The sequence below is a fragment of the Coloeus monedula genome, assembly GCF_965178545.1.
Source record: "Coloeus monedula genome assembly, chromosome: 32".
In the NCBI taxonomy this organism is placed as follows: domain Eukaryota; kingdom Metazoa; phylum Chordata; class Aves; order Passeriformes; family Corvidae; genus Coloeus; species Coloeus monedula.
The window spans coordinates 1,140,560-1,166,139 of NC_138812.1; the positions used below are offsets into that span (position 1 = coordinate 1,140,560).

The 25,580-nt window shown below is 56.9% G+C and overlaps 1 protein-coding gene and 1 pseudogene across 2 annotated transcripts; one reads left to right on the plus strand and one right to left on the minus strand.

Moving 5' to 3' along the window:
- Positions 1 to 933: 933 nt before the first annotated feature.
- On the minus strand, positions 934 to 1,903 carry LOC309583687 (olfactory receptor 14J1-like; annotated as a pseudogene). Its single transcript has one exon. The product of its transcript is annotated as an olfactory receptor 14J1-like (transcript).
- Positions 1,904 to 24,320: 22,417 nt separating this feature from the next.
- On the plus strand, positions 24,321 to 25,289 carry LOC309583688 (olfactory receptor 14J1-like; the record flags this gene model as incomplete). The annotated part of the gene is made up of 1 exon (XM_082299486.1): positions 24,321 to 25,289. One exon carries the CDS (start codon positions 24,321 to 24,323, stop codon positions 25,287 to 25,289), a length of 969 nt encoding a protein of 322 aa, XP_082155612.1.
- Positions 25,290 to 25,580: the final 291 nt, after the last annotated feature.

Genomic DNA, 25,580 nt, shown 5'->3' on the forward strand with positions numbered 1-25,580 from the left:
GGCCTGGTCACTTGGTGTCCCTCCGTGCAGGGACAAACAACCTCCTGCAGGGGAGGGCAGAGGCCAGTGCTGGGATTGCTGGTGGCAGGGGCTGGTGTGGGACACTTGCCCTGGGCACCTTCCCAGGCTGTGCCCGGAACAAAGGCACAGCCCAGGCCCTGCTCTGCTGCTCCCTCAGGTCCATCCCAGGAGCTCTGGCAGTGCCAGGACACTGCTGCGTGCCCCCCCTGCACACTCCCCCCTGCCCCTGGGCACTGGGGTTTGCTTTGCCAGGGCATTCCTGGGGCACATTCCTGACAGCAGCTCTGGAGGAGAGCAAAGCCTTCCTGCCCTGCCCCCAGGAGATGCCCTTTGCTGATGGAGCTGCTGTGCTGGAGCCCGGCTGTGTCCCAGCAGTGCCCGTGGCCTGTCCCTGCCTGTGCTCACAGCACGGACACGCAGCAGGACAGTGACCGAGCTGCCCGAGCACTCCGGCCTTGCACCCTCAGAAGGGCTGGGAAAGGGAGTGTGGAGCTGGGAAGAGCAGAGGTGGGAAGAGGCTGGGCCATTGTCCCTGGCCGTGCTGCTGTGCTGGGAGTCTCTTCCCTCCAGCTCTGCCCACAGGCACTGCCCCTGCAGAGCCAGAGAAGGGCTGAGGAACAAACCTTGGACACAAAGGTCAGGACAGCCCCTTGTTTTGATTCAAATGCACAGGGAAGAAGCCTCCTGAAAGTCTTTGTGTTTCAAAAGAAAGGTAGATGTTCATGTAGAAATGCAAGGAGTAGTACTACAGTACTTTATAAAAAGCAGAATAACACCAGAAAAAGAATAAGAAAAAGCACCAATGAAAATATGGACAAAGAGGAAAAAAAAGGCCCGGATTGTAAAGTTACATTCTGAAGGTTCTGGAGCAGGAAAGAGAGAGATTATTGCTTCTGAGAAGCATCCTAGTCATCATTTTCCTCGCATGGCAGAAGGAAATAGAAAGATTTTAACTTGTGAAAAGTATCCAGTCCTCACTTTCCTCAGGGCATCCCTGAGCTCCTGGTTCCTCAGGCTGTAGATGAGGGGGTTCAGGGCTGGAGGCACCACCAAGTACAGAACTGACAGGGCCACATCCAGGGATGGGAGGAGATGGAGGGGGGCTTCAGGTAGGAAAACATAACAGTGCTGAGGAACAGAGAGAGCACGGCCAGGTGAGGGAGGCACGTGGAAAAGGCTTTGTGCCGGCCCTGCTCAGAGGGGATCCTCAGCACGGCCCTGAAGATCTGCACATAGGAGAAAACAATGAACACAAAACAGCCAAAGAGCAAACAGGCACTGACAGTGATGAGCCCAAGTTCCCTGAGGTGGGATTTGGAGCAGGAGAGCTTGAGGATGTGTGGGATTTCACAGAAGAACTGGCCCAGGGCATTGCCCTGGCCCAGGGGCAGGGAAAATGTATTGGCCGTGTGCATGAGAGCGTAGAGAAAGGCACTGGCCCAGGCAGCTGCTGCCATGTGGGCACAAGCTCTGCTGCCCAGGAGGGTCCCGTAGTGCAGGGCTTTGCAGATGGACACGTAGCGCTCGTAGCACATGATGGTGAGGAGGGAAAACTCTGCTGAAATGAAAAAGAGAAAGAGAAAGAGGCTGTGCAGTACCTCCTGCCTAGGAGGTGGTTCTGGTGTCCCAAAAGGGAATTGTGCATGGCCTTGGGGACAGTGGTGCAGATGGAGCCCAGGTCGGTGAGGGCCAGGCTGAGCAGGAAGAAGAACATGGGGCTGTGCAGGTGCTGGCCGCAGGCTCCGGCGCTGATGATGAGGCCGCTGCCCAGGAGGGCAGCCAGGGAGATGCCCAGGAAGAGGCAGAAGTGCAGGAGCTGCAGCTGCCGCGTGTCTGCCAATGCCAGCAGGAGGAAGGGGCTGATGGAGCTGCTGTTGGACATTGGCTGTGTCCGGGCATTGGGTTCTACCATGGAGAAAAACACAGTGAAGAGTTAGAGGAGATCTGTAACCACAACCAAAGCCATTTCCCATCCACCCTCCCCTGGAACACACACAGACACCCTTTTGTGTTTAAGAGTTCTGAGGTTTTTTTTTCTAACTCCCCCCATATCTCTCCTGGTATTCTTGGGTATCAGAAATCCTCAGCATTTCTGCTGCCTTCAGGGAGAACAGAGCAACTTTTGCAAGGCAAGATGATGAGTGGAGACTCAGGGGAGGTGCTCTGTCATTCTGACCTGCTCAGATTTTCTCAGTTTCACTTCTCTCAAATGTAGAATGTTCACCCTCCCATGTTTCCCTTAAAGATCACCAGGTGCTGCTGGGAGCAGATGGATCCACCACAGACCCCCAAATGTCCGTCCCTCTCTCAAGGTCTCAGCACCACATTCGTGCCCCTGGCTCATTTCACCAACCCGACAGCATTTTCACACTTGTAGCATCTCTGCTTTTCTCCTCTCTCTGGGCCTTTCAGATAACACAAAGATGCTCCAGGACACGTTTGCATCCTGGAGGAAACTCCCAGCTTGGAAGGAAACCTCGGGGAGAGAGCCAAGAGTCCCAGAGCGGGCACTGGATGAAGGGAGATTGAGCTGCTGCCCTGGCTGCACTGACAGCCCTGCCCACAGCCGGGCACTGGGGCCAGCGTCACCCTGAGCCAGCTGTGCCCCCTCCCAGAGCCCCCAGGGCCGGGCAGCTGCTCCCAGCCCTGTGCTCTGCAGAGGGAACTGGGCCCAGGGCTGCAGAGCTGCCCCACGGCTCTGCTGCAGCTCTGCCTGCCCAGGAGGGGCTTCACGCCTTGGAGCCCCGGCCCTGAGGGCAGAGGCTTGGCTGGGGGGCACAGGAGGGAGGGGGCTTCTTCAGAGGGAGGGGCTGCACTGGAGGGGATCCTGTGGGGATCTCTAAACTCTCCCTGACACATTGCTGGCTTTGTTTTCTCTCCTTCCCTGATCTCCTCTCTGCTTCCTGGGGATTTTCCTCCTGGAGCTTTTTCCCTCTGCCTGATCTCTCCCTGCCAGCACTCACAGACCCCAAATCTCTGTGCACTCTCCTTGGCCCTACAGAAACCTGCCTGTGTGCAGGGCACTGGCTGGGGCAGGTTCTGTTTGCAGCTTGGAGAAAGGACAGCTCAGACTGAGCCTGAGGGGTCCAGCCAAGGTGATGCTGGTGCTGTCCATGGGCACGGGAGTGGCTGAAAGCACAGGAGGCATCTCCTGTGCACCTGCTGATCACTGAAAGGAACAGTTTGGATGTCCCAGGGACCTGACAAAATTCATCACACCTTTAATATTTATCCACCCTCCCCACCATTCTCCAATGGCAGGAAACTGAAAACAAAGTCTCAGGAAATTTCCTCATTTCTATCAAAATCCTTGTATTGGAAATATTCTGGGAGTGATCAGAAACCCTCAGCCCGTCAGAGGCTCATGAGCATTTCACCTCCCCTGCACTCGAGATGCTCCGAGTTGTACTCACAGAATCCGTAGGCAGGGGGATGCTGCAGCTTTAGGAGATCCCTCCAGGAGCTGCAGCTGCCGTGTCCTGCAGCCAGAGGCTTCCTGTGCCAGGGGCTGGGAGTGATTCTCCCGCAGTCACTTCCCAGCCCCTTCCCAGCCCCGGCTGAGTTTCAGCCCTGTGTCCCTCTGTGCTGTGCCCGGGCTGGCTGCAGGCAGTGCCCCAGCCCTGCTGGGCTGTGCCCAGGAGCTGCTCCTGGCCAGAGCTGTCTCTCTGCAGCGCTGCCGCTTGCCAGGAGCTGCCTCTGTGCCAGGAGCCCGGCCCAGCTCAGCAGCACACACACAGCACAAGGACTGCAATGACCCTCTCGGGCCTTGCTGCTGAGGCCCTGAACATCAGTCCCTGACAGCGACTGGCACAAACCTCCCAAGAATTCCAGCCAGAATTGAACTTCAAAGTTTCTGGAAGTTTTCATGGGTCCCAGTGAGGGACACGACTGAGAAAGTGTCCCCAGGCTGCAGTCAGAGCAGAGAACTGGAGGCAGGGATGACAGGGGGACAAAGAGAAGCCAAGTCTTGGTGCCCTGGGGCACAGCAGCATCTGTGCCACCAAGGGCTGGGAGGAGACACCTTGTCCTGAGGCCCTGGGGCCTCCTGGCACAGCCCCAGCAAGGCTGGGCACTGTCAGCCCCTTGTCCTGCCCTCAGCATCCCCCCACATCCCAGTGGCCTCAGGGATCTGCTGGAAGGAGTCCCTGCGGAGCCTTGGTCAGGAATGGCCCTGGGGGCTCCTCAATGCTCCCAGGGACTGCAGGGTTTTCAAAAGACTTTGGCTTTGGCTTTTGCCTGGGAGTCTCTGAGAGCTTTGTGCAATCCTGGCCCCCAATTCTCTCCTCCAAGGAGTCCATGAGGAGCCTGTGGCGGGCATGGAGCTCAGTGGGACCCATTGATGCCTCGACTGTGGAAATCATGTTTTTACTAGAAAATGGACATAATGTGAACCAGCCATAAAACAGAGGAACCAGAGCACGTAAGACAGAAGGACTTGAGCACCTACACAGGGGAAGAGTCCATGGGGAGGTTGTGAGAAAGGAACAAGCAGCACTGGGGAGGATGTGAATGAGGAACAAGCAAAGGAAGAAAAGGATAAGAAAAGGCAAACTGAAGGACAGTTGTGACATACACGACAGACAATGTGACACACAGACAAGAGCCAATCACAAAGCATAAAGCAGCGTGTGAAAATAGCCCTGAACCCATAATAATTATGCACGATCGCATGTAGGGAAAGCAAGAACTGTATATGAGGGACAGTAGGTCATCAATAAAATGGCTTCTGCCTGATTCACACCGAATCATGTAGAGTCAATTGTTTGTCTCCGCAGCCACCAGAAGAAACAATTGGACAGAGCAGATGAAAATTTTAGGGTGTAAAGGTAAAAAATCAGCTCTTCCCAATGGATCTCCAATGTTGATCTGAGTCCCGATGGATGTTCCTGCCCCTGCGTTCACCCAGGTGCCTACGGGGATCCAGGAGAACGTGGAGAGCACCAGCCAGGGCTCTTCCCAACCTGGATCACAGGGAATGTGGGTCACCAGGGCTCTGCCAAATGTGGCTCCTATGATGGGAGACGGAGTTGGAGCAGAGGACAAAGCTCTTGCCACAGTCGGGGCACTCGCAGGGCTTCCCTTAGCGGTGCCTCCGTTGGTGTTGGGTCAAGTGAGAGCTCCTGGAGAAGCTCTTCCCGCACTGGGGACACTCGTAGGGCCTCTCCCCGGTGTGGATGCGCCGGTGGGTGACGAGGTGGGAGTTTTGTTTGAAGCCCTCCCTGCAGTCGGGGCAGCGGAAGGGCCTCTCATCCATGTGAATCTGCTGGTGCAGGAGGAGATTGGAGCTGGTGTGAAACCTCTTCCCACACTCAGAACACTCGTAGGGCCTCTCCCCGGTGTGGATCCTCTGGTGGATACGTAGGTTGGAGATTGTGACAAAGCTCTTCCCACATTCCCCACACTTGTAGGGCCTCTCCCCGGTGTGGATGCGCTGGTGGATGATCAGGTGGGAGCTCCACCTGAAGCTCTTCCCACATTCCCCACACGTGTGGGGCTTCTCCCCATCGTGAAGCTGCTCATGAACCACCAGCTCTGACCTCTGCCTGGATCTCCGGCCGCCTTCCCGGCACAGGGTGGGTCTTTCCTCCTCAGAGCACCCTGGGCTGCGTTTGCAGCCCCTCCTCCTGCGGGATCTCCGGGGCTTTTCCTCCCCGTTGGATTCCAGCGCTGTGGAGCCGCTCAAAACGGCCTCTTCCACCAGGTTCTGCCGCAGGGATTTGTCCTCCCTGGGCCCCGTGCTCAGCTCCTTGTCTGGGGAGGAAGGACAAGGAGAGGATGGGATTTGCCGCCGTGCCACAGGGAAGGGCAAGGAGATCCCCCCAGTCCGTCCCCGGCAGGACGGCGTCGGCAGCGGGGTTGTCCTGCAGCCGGGGGCGATGCTGGGCTGGGAGATGGAGCAGGAGAGAGGGGAAAGGGGCACTGACTTCCTCCTCACCTGCCTGGGGCTCCCGGGGCATCTTCCTCTTCCTCACAGCCTCCTCCTCCATCTGGCCAAGGGTTGGGAATGGGAAATCCTGGTTTGGAGGAAAACAAGGGATGAGCACGTTGAGTCTGAAGGTCCCTCTGCCCAAGTCCATCTCTAGAAGTCACTGGGCACTGTGTGTCCATAAAAATCTGCTCTGAAAAAGCCTCTCAGGAGTTCCCTGTCTCTGGTCTCTCCCCTTTGGTGTCCGGGGGTTCCCCCTGTCCCAGCTGCTGGGGGTTCCTCTTTTACTGGGGTCCCCCTCTCTCCTTGGTCTCCACCCTCCCCAGGCTGCTGGGAGTCCAGGAATCCAAAAGCTCCCCTCTTTGGTCTCCCCACTTAGGGATGCTGGGGGTTATGGGGTCCCCAGGTCCCTTCTCCCCTTATTCTCTGCTTCGGGGTGCAGGGGGTCCAAGGAGTCCCCCCTGCCCCTCTCCAGGCTGTTGAGGGTCCCGCGAATGGCGGCGCTCCCCCCTCTCTGGGCTCCCCACTTTGGGGCCCTGGGGGTCACAGGGGTTCGCTCCTCCAGACTGCCGGGGCTCCCCTGCTCCTGGTACTGCCCCTCTCTGCTCGTCCCACTCTGGGGCTCCCGAGGTTCCCCCTCCGGCTCTCCCAAGGGGTCCCGCAGCCCCCTGGCTCCGGGCTGGAGGTGGCCGTGCCTGACCCGGGCAGACCCAACCCCCACCACGGGGCGTACCCCACATCCCCCTGCCCGCTGCCAGGGCTCTGCTGGCACCGCCACCGGGACCCCCAGAAACACCTCCTGGGGACCCCCAATGTCCTCACAAGGGGCATTTTCTGCTCAGCTTTGGAGTTCTTCATTCTCCAAACATCCCCCCAAAAAACCCAACCCAGGGAACCCCCCGGGATATCTGGGCCGAGCTCCCCCTCCCCGGGCACCTGCGGGATGGGGGGCGATGATCCCACGGGTGGGGGGCTGTGAATTCAGGGAGCACTCAACCTCATGTGGGGAGTGACTGGGTCTGAACTGGGGCAACTGGGTTCAACTGGAACCACACTGGAAGATAATGGGAGCAGCTGTGCCCATGCTGGGGTCATACTGGGATCCTACTGGAACTGACTGGGATCATACTGGGAGTATCTGAGAGGGACTGTGATCATACTGGAATCAGACTGGGAGGGACTGGAAAGGTGCTGGACATGACTGGAACCATACTGGAGGTGACTGGGAGCAACAGAGACCATGCTGGGAGCAAATGGGATCGTATTTGGAGGAACTTGGAGTGACTGGATTCATACTGGGAGCAACTGGGCCCACACTGGGAGTGACAGGGAGGCACTCTGGGCATGATTGGAATAATACTGGGAGTACCTGAAACTGACTGGGGGCATACTGGGGGTGACTGTTACCATACTGGGGTGATTGGGTACAACTGGGATCATACTGGCATTGAGAGGGAGCAGCTGGGATCACATTTGGGGATACTGGGACCATACTGGAAGTGACTGGAACCATACTGGCAGTGACTATGGGTCCTACTGGGATCATCCTGGGAGCCACTGGGATTACAGCGGGTGTGAATGGAACCTGACTGGGGGTTACTGGGAGCTGCTGGGCCCATGCTGGGAGGAAAATGTGGACACATTGGGAGTAACTGGGATCAACTGGAAGGTACTGGAACCATGCTGAGGGGACTGAGACCACAACTGGCATCATACTGGGAGCAACTGGGACCACACTTTGGGCAACTGACAGAAACTGGGATCATGCTGGAGGACCCTGGAAGTAACTGGGAAAGACTGGGATCATTCTGCGGTAACTGGAACCTTACTGGAGCAACTGGGAGTGCCTGGGAATGACTACAAACATGCTGAAGGCAACTGGGATATACTGGGAGTGTCTGTAACCATACTGGGGGTGACTGGAACCACACTGGGAACAGCTGGGATCATGCTGGGGGGAAATGAGACCATGCTGGGGGCACCTGGGAGCAACTGGATCTATGCTGGGGGCAACTGGGCGTGACTGGGACTGTTCTAGGGGCAACTGGGATCACACTGGGAGGAACTGGGAACAACTGGAACTATGCTGGGGGCAACTGGGATCATACCGGTATCACAGTGGGTCCATGCTGGGTGAGACTGGCATCATACTGAGGGTGACTGGAATCATACTGGGATTGACTGGGAGTGGCTGTGAGCAACTGGAATCGTGCTGAAAGCAGCTGGGAAGAAGTGAGAGGGACTGGGAACATGCTGGGGGTGACTGGGATATACTGGGAGAGACAGGGAGTCACGGGGATCATACTGGAGGCTACTGGGCTCATGCTGGCATTGACAGGGAGCAACTGGGAACACCCTGGGGACCACTGGCATCATACTGGGAGTGACTGGGGCCTTGCTGGGATTAGCGTGGGTGTCAGTGGGGGTTACTGGGAGCGACCAGGCCCATGCTGAGAGCCTACTGGGGATGCACTGGGATGCACTGGGAGGAACTGGGAATGATAGGATGCATGCTGGTGACAACTGGGATGTACTGGCAGTGACTGGGATAAATCTGGGGGCAACTGATCCATGCTGAGGTAACTGGGAGTGCCTGGGAATGACCACGAGAATGGTCAGGGCAACTGGGATATACTGGGAGTGTCTGAGACCATGTGGGTGGTGACTGGGACCACACTGGGTGTGACTGGGAATGTGCTGGGGAGAACTGGGACCACGCTGGGGGAAACTGGGGGCAATTGTGAGTGACTGGGGCCCTGCTGGGAGAGACTGGTATCATACTGGGAGTGACTGGGACTATCCTGGGGCAACTGCGAGAACTGAGAACACACTGGACAAAAGTGGGAAGAACTGGGAGCAACTGAGACTGTGCTGGGGGCAAATTGCATCATAATGGGGAGTGACTGGGAGTGACTGGGTTCATACTGGGAGTAACAGGGATTCTGCAGGGAGTGAGGGGAAGTGACCAGGATCATACTGGGACTGACTGGGCTCATACTGGGACTGAGGAGGAAACTAGAACCACTCGGGGAGGGAACTGGGCTCATACTGGGAGCAGCCCTTTCCCAGCCCCGGGACCCCCGAGCCCCTTTCCCGGCCCCGGCACCCCCGAGCCCCTTTCCCGGCCCGGGACCCCCGAGCCCCTTTCCAGCCCCGGCACCCCCGAGCCCCTTTCCAGCCCCGGGACCCCCGAGCCCCTTTCCCAGCCCCGGCACCCCCGAGCCCCTTTCCAGCCCCGGGACCCCCGAGCCCCTTTCCAGCCCCGGGACCCCCGAGCCCCTTTCCCGGCCGTGCCGCCCCTGCAGCCCCCAGACCCCCCCGCCGGGGTCCCGCCAATCCCAGGGGTCCCCCCTCTCGGGCTCCCCGCTTTGGCCTTCTGGGGCTCTCCTCTCTCCGGGGTCCCGCTTAGGGAAGCCGCGGCTCTCCCGGGGCTCCCCAAAACCGGTGTCCCCCCGCCCCCGCCGGCCCCGCGCCGTCCCCACGGGGCCCCGGCAGAGCTCGGAGGGCCCGGCCCGGGAAGCCCAACCCCCACCGCGGGGGGACCCGCATCCCCCCGCCCCCGCCGGGGCTCTGCCGCCACCGCCACCCCCAAAAACACCTCCCGGGACCCCCCGATATCCGCCCCCGCCGGGGCATCTGCGGCTCGCCTTTGGAGCCCCGCAAGCTCCAAACATCGCGCCGCCCGCCCCGACAGACAGCATGAAACAGCGAGCCCCAAATCGATTCCCTGCGAGCTCCAAATATCCCTCCCCCCTCCAAAAACACCGCCCGGCATGTTTGGGCCGAGCTCCCCCTCCCCGGGTACCTGCGGGATGCGGGGCGGGCGATGCTCCCGGCCCGAGCGGCTGCGGATCCAGAGAGCGCTGCCCGCACCTGGAGCCTCCTCCGCCTGCTCCGGCTCCTCCTTCTTCCCCCCGTGCCTCCTCTTCCTCCTCCTCTGGCCCGCCTCCTCCTCCTCCTGCCCTTCCTCCGTGCCTGCGGCCGCGGCCCGGGAGCTCTCGGGGCAGCGGGGCCGGGCCGGGCCACGATGGGAAAGGGCTGGGTCACCCCAGAGCGAGCTGGGGCAGCGGAGCTTTGGGGCAACAGCGGCAAAGGGGTGCGAGAGGGGGGATCCGGGCAGGTGGGACAGCGGCAAAGGGCTTCCAGTGGGGTCCCCCAGTTAAGCCCAGCACCCCAAAGCCCGTCCCAGCCCTCCCCGTTCCCTCCCCAGCCCCGGCTGAGTGCGGGGCTCAGCCCAGGAGCCGTCGCCGTTCGGGGCTCCCCCGAGTGCAGCAAACGGGAGAGTGCCCCCCGGGTGAAATGTTGGGGTTCGCTCTACCATCGGCGCTTTAAGATGCCCCGGTAAAGTCGGTGCCCACTGTAACTCCCGTTAAAAGGGCAACACCACTCCCGTTGATTCCGGCAGCGGAGCCCCGGGGGGGTTTGGGGGTCCCGGCAGGGTTTGGCGGTGCCTGGGTGGTGCCGATGATGGCGATGGGGACCCCGTGCTGGGTCTGAACATTCGCGAGGGGCTCCTGGGGGGGTTTTGTGGGTCCCGGGGGTTTTTGGCGTCCCGGTGTTTTTTGGGGTTCCCGAGGGGAGTTTTCAGGGGTCTCAAAGTGGGGGTTTGGGCGATCACAAGGGGAATATTTGGGTGTCCCAAGGCTGTTTTGGGGTCCCTGCCGGTGATGGAGATGGGGACCCCGTGCCAGGTATAAACTTTCTCAAGAGGGTCCGGGGGGTGTTGGGAGGTCCCGTGGGAATTTTGGTGTCCTGAGAGGGTTTTGGGGGGTCTGTATGGGGCTTTGCGGTCCTGGGGAGTTTTTGGAGAGTCCCGGGGATATTTTCGGGGTCCCAGGAGAGGTTGGGGTTCCCCGGGGGGGTGTTGGGGATTCCCGGGAGGTTTTGGGGTACCTGGGCGATGCCGGTGACAGAGCTGGGGACCCCGTGCCGGGTATGAACCTTCTCGCTGCGCACGGGCAGCGTCAGCGTGTTCAGGGAGATCCTGGGGGGCCCGGGGGGTTCACCCCAAATCCCAGGGGACCCCAAATGCTGAGGGACCCCTGAACTCCCCTCACCGCTGGATCTGCTGCAGGCAGGGGGGCACCAGCACTCGGCCCCCACCCCCCACTCTGACGGGGGGGCTGCAGAAGAAATCTGGGGGGCACAGACGGGTGAATGGGAACACCTGGGACCATGGTGGGATCATAGTGGGATCATCCTGGGAGTGACTGGGATCATACTGAGTGTAACTGAAAGTGACTGGGATCGTACTGGGGGTGACTGGGAGCCCCAGGGCCCATGCTGGGAGTGACCTGGGCCCCACTCTGGGTGGAACTGGGGGAACTGGCCCAGCCGGGGCTCAGGGTTGTTCTCCCCCAGGGCTGCTGCCACCCCCGGCCCCAGAGAGCCGAGGGACAGGGGACAGCCGAGGGACAGGGGACAGCCAGGGAACACGGCCTGGCGCAGGGACACTGTGCTCCAGCACTCTGGGCTGTTGTGCCCGGGGCGTTGCCCTTGGGCTCCCAGGACAGGCAGAGGGGGCAGAATCCCCTCCAGGAGCTGTTGTTGGCTCGAAGCTTTGGTGTTGGACATTCTCAACCACTCAGTGATTTCATAGTCTCCTCTATGATGTCAGACCTCTGCCCAGTGATATCACAGCCTTATCTGCGATGTCACAGCTCACTCTATGATGTCACATAGCAACCCTGTGATGTCATAGCCACTCTGTGATGTCACACCACCTGTGATGTCACAGTCCTCTCTGTGATATCACACAGCTGCTCTGTGATGTCACAGCTGACTCTCTGATGTCATACAGCCACCCTGTGATGTCACAGCCTGTTCTGGGATGTCACGCGACCACTCTGTGATGTCACACCAGCACCCTGTGATGTCACAACCTGCTTTCTGATGTCACAAGTGCTCTGTGATGTCAGTCTGCTAGATGATATCTGACCTCTGCCCTGTGATGTCATAGCCCAATCTGTGATGCCACAGCACCACTCTGTGATGCCACAGAACCACTCTGTGATGTCACAAAGGTGCTCCTTGATGTCACAGTAGACTCTATGATGTCATACAGCCACCCTGTGATGTCACAACCCACTCTGTGATGTCGCAGCCAACTCTGTGATGTCACACAGCCCCTTTCTGACATCACAGCTGCTCTGTGGGTCTGTGACACAGGCACAGAGGTGTTCCCAAAACTTCAGTGAAACAAAACCTCCTCAGCACCAGCGCAGCACGAAGCAGCAGCATTCTTTATTGGGCCGGATGCACGAGGGGAGAGCCCCTCCCAAAGCCGTGTGTGCCGAGTTCAGGAATGTTCCTGTTTGCAGACTGTGCTTCACAGACACATTCCCAGATTGTCCCACCAGAAACACACACACGATCATCATTGCCCCAAAATCATTGCAGATTTCCCCCACCCCTTTGCACATCCCTTCTTCTGCCCTGGGGGTCTCTTTGGGGGTCCCTGGTGGTCGCTGACCCCAAAGCCAGCCCTGACTGCCCGGTGAACTGGTGAAAGTTGGCACACCTGGGCTGGTTGCTGCCTACAGAATCAGCCTTGGGCGGGTCCATGGCCAGTGGCTTTTGGAGAAGAAGCATTGTATGAACCCACCAGGTGCAAACGGTTTTTCATCTGGCAAATTTCCCCCCCTTGGAGGGCTGTGAAGCTTCTCTTCCCTTCAAGCCTTCAGAAGCCTCACTCTGCTCCTTTACTCACATCCCACGAGTTCCTCAGCTGCTTTCACAGCCATGTTCTTTACACAGCTCAAAGCAAGTGTCATAAGCACAAGTAGTGCTGTGATCCCAGTTAGACTTTGCAAAAGTGACGCCAGCCATCAGTCAGGGAAAATCCAAGTCCTCTAAATATTTTATCCAAACAGTTACAGTCTAACCCTCCCCTTAATTCCCTGCTGGATGCAGCAACTGATTTTATCCTCTCTACCTGATCATCCAATCCAGCATCACATTTGGAATGTGCACACAACAAGTGTTGCTGTTTCAGTTCAAGAATCCACACACTCCCTGTCCATGTAGCAGCAATGGGGCTAAAGCCAATCTGCTCTGGAAGGTCATTTTAGCTGGGGCTGGCAATTGTTCCTTTATTTCAGCAAACCCCAAAGGAGCTGCATTCACTGAAGTTTCCATTGGCAGAGCCCAATGGTGTGGGGCTGGTCTGTTCCTAAAGGCAGATCTTTGCGGAGCAGGGATGGATTCTAAAATCCATCCCGCTGGAGTTCCCGCACTGGGATGTTTCCCAGTTCCATCCCCTTTAACCTTTCCCCACAGTCGGGTTCCCAGTGGTGACTCCTTGCACGAGGGACGGAACGTTCATACCCCCAGTGTCCATGGTGCTCCTGATTCTCCCAGGGGCAAACGTGTGCTCCAAATTCCATCCCTTCCCACCCATCCTGGGGCTCCTAAGGATCTGACCGTGTCCTGCTGACACTCTGTGCCTCTCCAAGGCTCCTTGTTTGTTGGCTCAGCCCACGTGTCCCTGAGAAAGGCAGAATCATTTCTACAAACACAGCCCAGCCTCAGAGCCTGGGCCACAGCCAGGAGCCGCTGGACCTCAGCATTCCAAACAGCTCAAGTGTCTGTCCCAGGGCAATCCCACTTTTCCTTGGTCCTGGGATCCTTTGGCCTTGACCTTGTTAAATCTGGATATTTTATACCCACCTCTAAGGGGTCCTGTGGGAGGCCTGGGCTCCCTGCCCAGCCCAGACACCCCTGAACTGGCTGGAAACATTCCCAGTGTCCTGTCTGAGGGCCATTCCATACTGCTGGAATTTGACAGCCCCAGGGGTTATCAGTGCAATCTGTCAGCTGATCAATATTTCCTGATGTAATTTCCAGATCCGCTTTGGAATGTTACAATTCTCAGCACTATTGTTCTGATGTGCCCATGGTAAGGAATATTCTCCTTCCATCCCTGTCCAGGTGCCCTGGGTGCTCTTTCCTTCCCACACGTGTTCCCAGATTTTTGTCAAATTGCTGACTGAAGCTCCCCATGGCACTGGATTTTCTGCAGAGGTTGGTGTTGGCAAACAAGCTGTTACAGGGGTTACATTCTGTCATCTGCCAACATCTTGCACTGACTTTGAAAACTGCATTTCCCTTCCCAGAAGTCAGGAACATCGTTTCTATTATTATTATAGATACACAATGATTGATCATCTTCATCCAGATCCAATAAATAGTATCCCCTTAGAAAATCATATTCAATACCTAAAACAATAGGATTTATGTAAAACCCCAAACTCCACGGTGTCAGTCAGTCTTGTTTCTGCTGTGTTTAATGTGTGCTCGCTGGTTTTACCTACATGTGATGAACCCCAAGTTGGATTCCTTCTACCTTGAGTGCAGGGTAGGTTACCAGGAGGACTTGAGATGGTCCCTTCCACTTTGGCTGGATTGTTCCAGAATTCCAGGTTCTGATGCACACCGCATCTCCTGGTTGGAAAGGATGCACAGGCGAGTCCAGCCCCAATGATCTGTTGAGAACCATGCACCTTTTAAGGCTTACAAGAGTTAGTCCCAGTGCTATTAAATATTCATTTCTGCAAAGCTTCTGAGCCTTCCCTTGTCTTCTTGGTGCCACATGGGAAAGCTTCTGGCCATTCCAGAAAAAGGATCCACCAATACCAAAATGTGCCAGTGCCCCTTCTGCCTGGGCACTTCTGCAAAATCAGTTGGCCAAAATCACCTGGTGATTCCCATTTAACGAGCCCTGGAGGCAGCCTTCTTCCTTCAAAACCAATCCCATCTTTCTCAACAACTGATCTATTATTTTTTGCCATTTTGGTGCTTACTAGATGCCTTTGTAAACTGGCCACCAGATTCTCCATCTCCTCATGTGGTTCCTGATGTTTTAGTTCCGTTCTACATGAATTGTGGAGCTACAATTACCTGCCCACACGGGGTTACCAATCACCTGCTGGGATTTTCCGTAGCTGCTGCTGCTGCTGGGGCTGACTGCCTGTCCTGATCACTGGAATCTGGTTTGTGTTGCAGAACATTCCAGCTTTTGCTAGGTATTAGTGCAAGGAGAGCTTTTGCAGCCCCCTCTTGAGCTGTTTGGTCAGCCAATGGATTCCCTGGATTACCTGGGGAGTCTCCAAACCCATGGGCTTTACAAGGGCAGCAGGGCCACTTCTTTTGGCTTTGGCACACTCTGCAGTAGGGGACTGATTTCTTTTTGTGCTCACTGGAGACCTCTGTGCCCTTTCCTTCCATGTGGCTCCCTGGGCGTGTATTATTGCAAACCCAGAGTTCAAATCAGTCCATATGGTCACCCTTTGTCCTTCAGGGATTTCTAGGCAAGGTCATTCATTCTGCTTTTTGTGCTGCTCTGTTCAAAGCTAAAGCCTGGCCTTCTAGGACCTGGCTCGAGGTTGCCACTGCACACCCAGCTGCCCGTTTCCCATCCGCACCACGCTGCTCCCACCAGGGTGCAGGGCCAGTGCTGGCTCCTGCATGGGATTGCTCTCGAGGTCCCAGAGTCTGCCAGAACACACTTGTTCCATGCATCCCAGGCAGTCATGGCACAAAGACTCCAAGCCTTCTCTTAGAAGGGACTCGAACACTTCCCTCTTCCCACCTTGGGGACCTTGAACCAAACCCTGCAAAGCTTTTGCTGCACCTTACAGGCAGGTCAACAGTTTACACCAGGAAAGGAAAAGGAAAAGGGAAAGGGAAAGGAAAAGGAAACGGAAAAGGAAAAGGAAAAGGAAAAGGGAAAGGAAAAGGGAAAGGGAAAGGGAAAGGAAAAGGAAAAGGAAAAGGAAAAGGAAAAGGAAAAGGAAAAGGAAAAGGAAAAGGAAAAGGAAAAGGAAAAGGTGCCTTGATCTGACGAGAGCTCTTTCTCTGATTTCCTTTGGAGCAGGGATCAAAGGCTCTCCCCAGAATCCTTCCGTGCTGCCTGCAGGTGCTGCCATCCCTCAGATGTGTTGGAATTCCAGAGGATGAGGCCACGGGGTGTCCCAATGGTGCCTTGGTTCCATGGCCCCGCAGTGTAACCATGGTGTCCTTGGTTCTGCAGTGGCACCATGGACCCTTCATTCCATGAGGCCCCACAGTGTGGCAATGGTCCCTTGAGTCCAGGAGGCCCCACAAGGTCCCAATGGTCCCTTGGTTCCATGGCCCCGCACTCTCACAATGCTCTCCTTGGCTGCACAAGGTCCCGCAGTGGCACAAGGGTTTCATTTTCTCCTGGATTTCTTTTAGCTTGCTTTCTTTCTTCATTCTTTCCTCTTTTTTCTTTCTTTTTCCTATTTTTTTTGTTGCTTTCTTCTTTCTTTTATTTTTTCTTGTGTCTTTCTTTTTTTTCTTTTTCTCTTTCTTTTTTGGTTCTTTCCTCTTTTTTTTTTTAAAGTTTTTTTGTTTCACATTACTTAGTCTTTCTTTCTTCTTCTCTTTTTCTTCACTTTTAAAATTTTCTGGTTGATTTCTTTTCGTTTTCTTTCCTTCTTTTTTCTTTCCTTCATTTTTTTACCTTTTTTCTTTTTCTTGTCTTTGTTGCTTTCTGTTTTTCATCTTTCTTTCTTCTTCTGCTTTCTTTGGTTCTCTTGTACTTTTATTTTTTCTCATGTCTTTCTTTCTGTCATTTTCTTTCTTCCTTGTTTCTTTCTTTCTTCTTTTTTTGACTTTTCTTAACATTTATCTTCTTGCTGGTTTCATGTTTTCAGTCTTTCTTTTTTTCTTCCTTTCCTTCTTTCATTTTTATTACCTTTTTGCTTTTTTCTTTCTTTCTTCATTTTTCAATATTTCTCTTGGTTCTTTAATTGTTTCTTGCTGCTTTCTTCTTCATTTCTTTTTTTTTCATTTTTCTTCCTGGTCTCACATTATTGAGTCTTTCCTTTATCATTTACTTTCCTTTGCTTTTTAAATTTTCGTGTTCATTTCTTTTAGCTTACTTTCTTCATTCTTCACTCTTTTATCTTTTTTTCTTTCTTTTAAATTTTTTTTGTTGCTTTGTGTCTTCCTTCTTTCTCTTTTGGCTTTCTTTCTGTTCTTCTTTTGTTTTTTTCTTGTGTCTTTCTGTTCTTTTTTTCTTTCTTCCTTGCTTCTTTCTTTCTTCTTTTTTTTCTTTTTCTTTTATTTTCCTGTTGCCTTCAGGTTATGTACTCTTGCTTTCTTTGTTTATTTCTTTGTTTCTTTCTTCTTTTCTATTTTCTTCACTTTTTTCATTTTCTTGTTAATTTTTCTTTTCTTTCACTTTCTTTCTTTCCTCTTTTCTTCCTTTCTTTCATTTTTATTATCTTTTTGCTTGCTTGCTTCCTACATTTTTTAATGATTTTTCTTTCTTTTTTAATATTTTTTCCTTGTTGGTTTCATGTTATTTAGTCTTGCTTTCTTTCTTTTTCTTTTCTTTTTTAATCACTTTCATTTTCTTTTTTATATGTCTTTTGATCTTCCTTTCTTCTTTTCTTTTTTTCATTTTTATTATCTCTTTCTTGCTTCCTTCCTTCATTTTTAATTTTTTTCTTTCTTTTTTTTCTTTTTTATTATTTCTTGTTCCTCTCTTTCCTTCTTTCTTCTTTTCTTTCTTCGATTTTACTTTTCTTCCTTCCCTTCCTTCTTCCTTACTACCTTCCTTCCAAATTCCTTCCTTCCTTCCTTCCTTCCTTCCTTCCTTCCTTCCTTCCTTCCTTCCTTCCTTCCTTCCTTCCTTCCTTCCTTCCTTCCTTCCTTCCTTCCTTCCTTCCTTCCTTCCTTCCTTCCTTCCTTCCTTCCTTCCTTCCTTCCTTCCTTCCTTCCTTCCTTCCTTCCGAATTCCTTCCTTCCTTCCTTCCGAATTCCTTCCTTCCTTCCTTCCTTCTGAATTCCTTCCTTCCGAATTCCTTCCTTCCAAATTCCTTCCTTCCTTCCGAATTCCTTCCTTCCTTCCTTCCGAATTCCGAATTCCGAATTCCTTCCTTCCGAATTCCTTCCTTCCAAATTCCTTCCTTCCTTCCGAATTCCTTCCTTCCTTCCTTCCGAATTCCGAATTCCGAATTCCTTCCTTCCGAATTCCTTCCTCAATTCTCACCCCACTGAAGGGGTGCAAAGCAGCAGGACCCCCTCCCAATTGGGATCCCCTCACCCTCCCAAAATGTGGGGACTTCACCTCAGCCCCCCAAATTGCGGGGGGTTTACAGCACCTTCCCAAAATTCACTGCAACCTCCCAGAAGCCACTTAGAGGCCCCAAAACTGCGAAAAAGCACCAGGAGCCTCCCCAAAAGCAGCTCCTGTTTCCCTCCCTTGAGTCCCCCACTCCAAGTGCTCAAACCACCCCATCCCTCCTAAACTTCATCCAACCCCCACGATGCCATCCCCATCCCATCCCATCCCATCCCATCCCATCCCATCCCATCCCATCCCATCCCATCCCACCCCTCCTGGACACCAATTCCCCTTCTGTGCTTCCTGACTCCCCACAGCCGGGTCTTGGGGCTGACAGATCGAGCCATTTGGGGCTGCCATCGACACACTGGGGCTGGCTTTGAGTTGATTGCAGGCACCCGCTCAATCCCTCCATCCCAAATGGGAGCTTGGAACCTCTCCTCAGGCCTTGCTGTGCCCATGGGCTCACCTCAAGTCCCAAAATGAGAGCCAGGGCCCCACAGCCCATTCAGAACCTCTCAACATTGCCAGAAACAGCAGCATCCTTCCCAAAATGGGCTCCCCGCATCCCGGACAATAGGTCCCCCTTCCAAGTACCAGAGCCCCCCTCTCAAAACCCCTCCCAAAGCATTGGGGGGACCCCAAAATTGCCTCAGGAACGGGACATACCCTGACATCCCTTCAGGAATGTGGGATACCCCAGAACCCACTGAGGAACGGGGTCCCCCCGGCCTCATCATGCGCAGCCTTCAGCTGTCTCAGGCAGAGCCCATCCCGCCCTCAGCAGCCCCAGCCCAGCCCAGCCCAGCCCTCCTGGGCAGGAAGCCCCAATGGCCGAGCCGGCCTGGGACACTTGCAGGGATGCGGGGGCAGCCGCAGCTTCTGGGGCCAGCCTGGGCCAGGCCCTGAGCGCCCTGCCAGGGAACCATTGCTGCCCCACATCCCATCTCAGCCTGCCCTCGGGCAGCGGGAAGCCGTTCCCTGGGGCCCGGCCCCGCAGGCCCTTGGCAAGAGTCTCTCTCAGCCAGCAATTGCTGCTCCTCCCTGCTGCGGGGCCCAAGCTGCAAGTTGATTTTCTGCCGCTGGCCCCGGCCCAGCCCCGAGCCAGGGCCAGGCCCTTGCCCTGGAGCTCTGCGGGCGCTGCCTTTGTGCGGCCGCAGCGCAGCGGCCGCAGCTCGGAGCTGCCCTTTGTGTCCCCGCCGGCAGCTGCCAGAGCTGGCGGGGCCGGGCCAGGGCCGGGCCAGCCCCGGCCTTCCCGGCTCTGGGACACAGCGGCGGCATCCCCAGCCTTCCAGCCCTGCACACGCTCCCACACAAGCCTCCAGAGCCGCGGCCACGCAACGCAACTGACCGGCCGCTGACCCCCCAGCCTGGCCTGATGGCCATTCCTCTGCCCACACCTCGGCCAAGCTCCCCTTGGCCACCTCCTGAGCCACAGTGCCACACACAAGTGGCACATACAGCTACAGAGCTCTGCCCACAGCTGGCAGGGAACGTTCCTTCAACAGAAAAACCACCAAGAAAAAGAGAACTGCCCCCAGCAGAGCTGTTCCCTCCTGCAGTAGTTACACCTGCACACCCACAGCGCCTGAGACTGCAAGCAATGAGCATTCCCTGGGCACATGTGCAGCCCAAGTAGCTCGAGGACAGCCTTGCAGCAGGACTGCTCTCAACTGAGCCAAAAAGGCCCCTCTGGCAGCTGCAGGGCCATTGCAAAGGGCAAGGGCCAGAGCCTGGGCCCACGGCGGAGGAAAGGGCTCTCAATTCCCCTGCCCTGGCACCTCAACCCTGTTCCCAGGCTGCTTCCCACACAGGATTGCTCTGCAGGACTGCGGAAAGCTGAGAGGCAGCTCTGGCTTCTCCACTTTTCATGTGCTAAAGCTGCCTGGCAGAAGAAATGGAGGGACAGCTCTGGTGGCACAATCCCTCCCGGCCCAGGGCCCAGCGCTGGGAAGGTCTTTCCGTGCCGAGGCTTTGCTGCGGCCAAGGAAAGCTCCTGGCTCAGGGTCACCTTTCCTGCTGGGCCAGAGCCCCCGAGTGGCCCAGCAGCAGCAGAGAATTCCAGCACAGCCCCGGCACGGGCAGGGCGGCCCTGGGCGGGCTGCGGGAGCCGGCAGCGCCTGAGCTCAGAGCAGCTGAGCCCGGGGGCTCTTGGCCAAGGCCGAGGCCCAGCGAGCATTTCTCAGCTCGCAGGGCGGCCTGGAAAGGTGCTGGGGGGGATCATTCACCCCCCAGGGCGGTCCCAGTGGCTCCCAGGATTTCCATGTCCGTGCTCCCAGCGCTGCTCCCAGCCCTGATCCGTGGGGATGGCAATGTCCCGCTCCCTTCCCGGGGCAGGCTCACACCTGAGCCAGGTGTGCAGGGCAGGACCTTGCCCTGAGCCCAAGCCCTGTCCCCCCTGCAGGATCTGCTTCCCATCGGCCTCTTCCTCCTGCGGCCCCAAGCCCAGCTCGGTGCTGAACGAAGGGCGCTGGGCCGGGGTCATCCCCCGGCGGGGGCTGCGCACCCCCTCTGCCCCCTCCCCAAATTCCCTCCCGGGGCAGCAGGGGCTGCCTCAGGAGCCCTGGGGCTCCTGGGGCTCCGTGCTTTCCTTCCTAAAGAAGAGAACTGTCCTTCCCATCCAGGCTCCCATGGCCAAAACTGAGATTCTACCTCCCAAATTCTGTCTATCCAAGGATTGCTCCCAGACAAAAGCTGCCATGAGAGACAGGTCTGGCTGCCCTCGCCCATGGTGGCCACCTCTCATCTTCTTCCAAAACTCTTGGACTTTGTGCTTTTCTTGCATGTGGAATAAACCCATCCTTCTCAACAAGGTGCCCATGGCCAAAATTGGGATTCCACCTCCCAAATTCCCAATATCCAAGGGCTGCTCCCAGACAAACCTGCCAGGACAGAAAGATGTGGCTGGCCTTGGCCTCTGGTGCCTGTGTCTCATCTGCCCCTGAAACCCTGGGGCTCGGTGCTGCCCTTCCTCTGGAGACCACTGTGACCCTGCGTGGCCTCGTGGAACCCAGGGGCCGTTGTGACCCTGCAGGGCTGGTGGCACCAAGGGGACCATTGTGACCCTGTGGCGTTCCATGGAACCAAGGGGCCACTGTGGCACTGCTGGCCCCAAAGAACCAAGGGGCCTTTGTGACAGGGCAGCTGGGGAGGCCCAGAGTGGACACCAGGAGAAAGGAATTTCCCTCCCAGGCAGGGCTGGGCTGCAACACGTCCCCCAGAAGGAGTCTGGAGCAGCCCAAGTCTTTGTGTGCCCAGGCAGAGGCAGGCAGGACGCAGAGCTGCCAGCAAAGGAAGGGGCCAGCCAGGTGGGGCAGCCGGGGGGATGAGGACAGCCTGCAGGGACAGAGGCGCAGGGCAGGGACACCGTGGGACAGCCTGGGCTGCAGAGGGCAGAGGGATGGGCAGCAGCTGCAAGGCCCTGACAGAGCCAACTTGTGCAGCCCTTTGGCCACGGCTGCTGGCCCTGGCCCTGAGGCCAGGAGGGGACAAGTGACCCCTGCAGCCCTGGGGCCTCAGGGCCTCCTTGTCCCTGCCCAGCAGCCTGGCAGGGGCTGCCCCATGGTGCTGCCCTGGGCACTGCACATCCCCACATCCCAGTGCCCCGGCAAGAGCCCTGAGCACTGAGGGAGGGACAGGATCTGCCTTGCCAGGGGCTGGGGCTCAGGCCTTGGCCCTTTGCACTCATGGAACACAGCCAGCTTTGCTCAGCACCAGAGACACCTTTCCCTTGCTTGTCCCCCCCTGCCATCGCTGCCTCCAGAGTTCTGCTCTCACTGGAACCTGGGGACACTTTCACGTGAGTCGTGTCCCTCACTGGGACCCATTAAAAGTTAAAGAAACTTTGGACTTCGAATCTGACTTTGAGTTCTTGGGAAGTTTTTTGAAGACACTCTGAGGGACTGAGTCTGATGTGAACAACACCAAAGGCCCGAGAGGGTCATTAAAATCCTTGTGCTGCTGCTGTGCTGCTGAGCTGGGCTGGGCTCCTGGCACAGAGGGAACTCTCAAGCTCCTGGCAACCAAGGAGAGCTTCAAAGAGGCAGCTCTGCTGAGGAGCAGCTCCTCTGCCAGCCCAGCAGGGCTGAGGGCACTGCCTGCAGGTACCTGGGAGGAGTGAGCAGAGAGCTGGCTAAAGCAGCTGGGAGGGCAGCTCTGAACTCATTCCTGGAGAAACCTTCCCAGCGTGGGACACAGTGAGTCTCTGACTGCAGGGATCCTCTAGAGCTGGCCCATGGCACGGCTGCCATGGCTGTGAGGATGGCTCTGCTGCCGTTCCTGCCTTGGGGGAGGATGTGCTGCAGAGCGGGGCTGCCCTGGGCACCGTCAGAGGGACAGGGCAGGACGGCTCCTGCTGCCAGGGCCGGCTGCAGGCTGTGAAGGTGGGCAGCAGCCAGGGGTGCCCAGGGCTGTCCTGCAGAGCAGCTCCTGCAGCCCTGAGGGCTCTTTGCCAGGCCAGGGCATCTGCCACCTGCCAGGGGCAGCTCTCAGCCTGCCTGGCAGCTCCCCGTGGGCGGTGCAGGGGAGCTGTGGCTGCAAGGAGTGACTCCTGCAGGGCAGGTCCTGCTGCTGTGGAGAGGCTGCTGTGGGGGCCAGGGCTGCTCAGAGCTCCAGCTCATGCCCAGCTCATTCCTGAGGGGATTTTCATGAGCACATTCAGGGCAGGAGATTCCTGCTTGAGTCTCTGCTTTCCTCAGTTTGTGCTCCCACTTTTCCCAGGCTCAGCTTGGTGGGAATGGAAACTCAGCTGTGCAGGTGGAGCAGGGGCTGAGGCTCTTAAACCATCCCACTGAGGATTCCTGGGAGCCTCAGCAAGTGCCTGCACCTCCGCGGCCTCCAGATCCAGCCAGCATCACCTTTCCATGGTGCCCAGGCCCGGGGGAGCTGCTCTTTAATCCCCGCAGCCCCGAGCGGCTGCCGGGCAGGGCTGGCCCAGGGGCTGGGCTGGGCTCCGGCAGCAGCGGCAGGGACGGAGCCCGGGCCGCAGGAGCAGCTCCCGGCTGGGACAGCTCCAGCAGCAGAGCCGTGGGCAGGGAGGGAGGGAGGCAGCGCTGAGGGCAGCCCTGCTGAGGGGAGCTGTGGCAGCTGCCGGGCCTGCCCTGCAGTGCAGACACCGCCCTGAGCAGCGCAGCCCCGGTGTCCCCTCGCAGCCAGCACAGCCCTCAGCCCGGGGGCTCGGGGCCCTCAGCCCGGGGGCTCGGGGCCCTCGGTGCCCTCCTGGGCCGGCAGAGCAGCACCAGAGATGAAGGGCATCTCTGCGGCCGCGGGCCCGTTCCTGCTGCCCGGGGCCTGAGGGCGACTGTCCTGCCCTGGTGCTGCCCGGGAGGGGCTGGGCAGCGCTGCGCAGGGAAAGGCTTTTCCTCAGGGCCCGGCTCTCTCTCCTTGCCCTGCTCAGCTGCTCCTGGCGCTGCTCAGGGGCTCTCTGGGAATGGCAGCTCCAGCTGCAGGCTCAGGCCCAGCCCTGGGGCTCCTCCTGTGCAGGCTGAGCACAGCAATGGGGTGTCCCAGCTCCCTGTGCCCCGGGAGCTCTGGGCACGCCGGGCTGGGAGGCTGGCAATGAGCCGGCTCTCCTCCAGCAGGGCCATGGACAGGACCCTCGCTGTGCCCTCGGGATGCCATCCCAGCTGTGAGCTGCCTTCCAGGGGACACTGGGGCCGGGAGTGTCCTTGGCCAGCAGTGGGGCTGAGACTCTGAGAAAGGCTGAGCCACTTTGCTCTGCTGTGGGTCCCTCTGCTCTAAGCTGTGCCAGGCTGATTTTCAGGGGAACACAGTGACTGCCCTCGATCTCAGGAGGGGCAGCTGGGGACAGATGGAGCGACAGAGCAGCTCCCCTCACCCTTCTCTGAGTTACAGCCAATGCTCTTGCCTTGCACAGCTCTCTCTGCTCTCCCTGGGCACAGCAGGAAACCCTCTCAAAGTGCCTTTGGCCGTCACCGTTCCTTAGCCCTGGCACAGGAGATGCTGCCCAGCTCCTCTGCCTCAGGAGCACTTTGGGCTGATGGAGTCCAGCCCCAGGACCGGCCCCTGTCCCCATTCCCATGTCCCCGCTGAAGCAGAGCAGAGCTGACTCCTCGCTGTCCATGGGCACAGCCCCTGCTCGTCACAGCAACGGGGCCAGATCCCAGCAGAGCTCCAGGCACGGGGCTGAGGGAAGGGCTCTGAGAAAAGGAAAACTGGGGGGCAGGGCCAGGAGAAAGGGCTTGGACATTGCTCAGCAAAGTCTCCCCTGACTCCTCACTGTCTCCTCCTTCAACAGCACTCCATGGCCAGAGGCTCAAAATGTGCAACAGCAGCTCCATCAGCCCCTTCCTCCTGCTGGCATTGGCAGACACGCGGCAGCTGCAGCTCCTGCACTTCTGCCTCTTCCTGGGCATCTCCCTGGCTGCCCTCCTGGGCAGCGGCCTCATCATCAGCGCCGGAGCCTGCGGCCAGCACCTGCACAGCCCCATGTTCTTCTTCCTGCTCAGCCTGGCCCTCACCGACCTGGGCTCCATCTGCACCACTGTCCCCAAGGCCATGCACAATTCCCTCTGGGGCACCAGCCACATCTCCTACTCAGCATGTGCTGCTCACGTGTTTTTCTTTCTCTTCTTCCTCTCAGCAGAGGATTTCCTCCTCACCATCATGTGCTACGAGCGCTACGTGTCCATCTGCAAAGCCCTGCACTACGGGACCCTCCTGGGCAGCAGAGCTTGTGCCCACATGGCAGCAGCTGCCTGGGCCAGTGCCTTTCTCTACGCTCTCCTGCACACGGCCAATACATTTTCCCTGCCCCTGGGCCAGGGCAATGCCCTGGGCCAGTTCTTGGGTGAAATCCCACACATCCTCAAGCTCTCCTGCTCACACTGCCACCTCAGGGAACTTGGGCTCATCACTGTCAGTGCCTGTTTGGTGTTTGGCTGTTTTGTGTTCATTGTTTTCTCCTATGTGCAGATCTTCAGGGCTGTGCTGAGGATCCCCTCTGAGCAGGGCCGGCACAAAGCCTTTTCCATGTGCCTCCCTCACCTGGCCGTGCTCTCTCTGTTCCTCAGCACTGTTATGTTTGCCCACCTGAAGCCCCCCCTCCATCTCCTCCCATCCCTGGATGTGGCCCTGTCAGTTCTGTACTCGGTGGTGCCTCCAGCCCTGAACCCCCTCATCTACAGCCTGAGGAACCAGGAGCTCAGGGATGCCCTGAGGAAAGTGAGGACTGGATACTTTTCACAAGTTAAAATCTTTCTATTTCCTTCTGCCATGCGAGGAAAATGATGACTGGGATGCTTCTCAGAAGCAATAAACTCTCTCTTTTCTGCTCCAGAACCTTCAGAATGTAACTCTTTACAATCTTGGCCTCTTTTTCCTCTTTGTCCATATTTTCATTGGTGCTTTTTCTTATTCTTTTTCTGGTGTTATTCTGCTTTTTATAAAGTACTGTAGTACTACTCCTTGCATTTCTGCATGAACATCTACCTTTCTTTTGAAACACAAAGACTTTCAGGAGGCTTCTTCCCTGTGCATTTGAATCAAAACAAGGGGCTGTCCTGACCTTTGTGTCCAAGG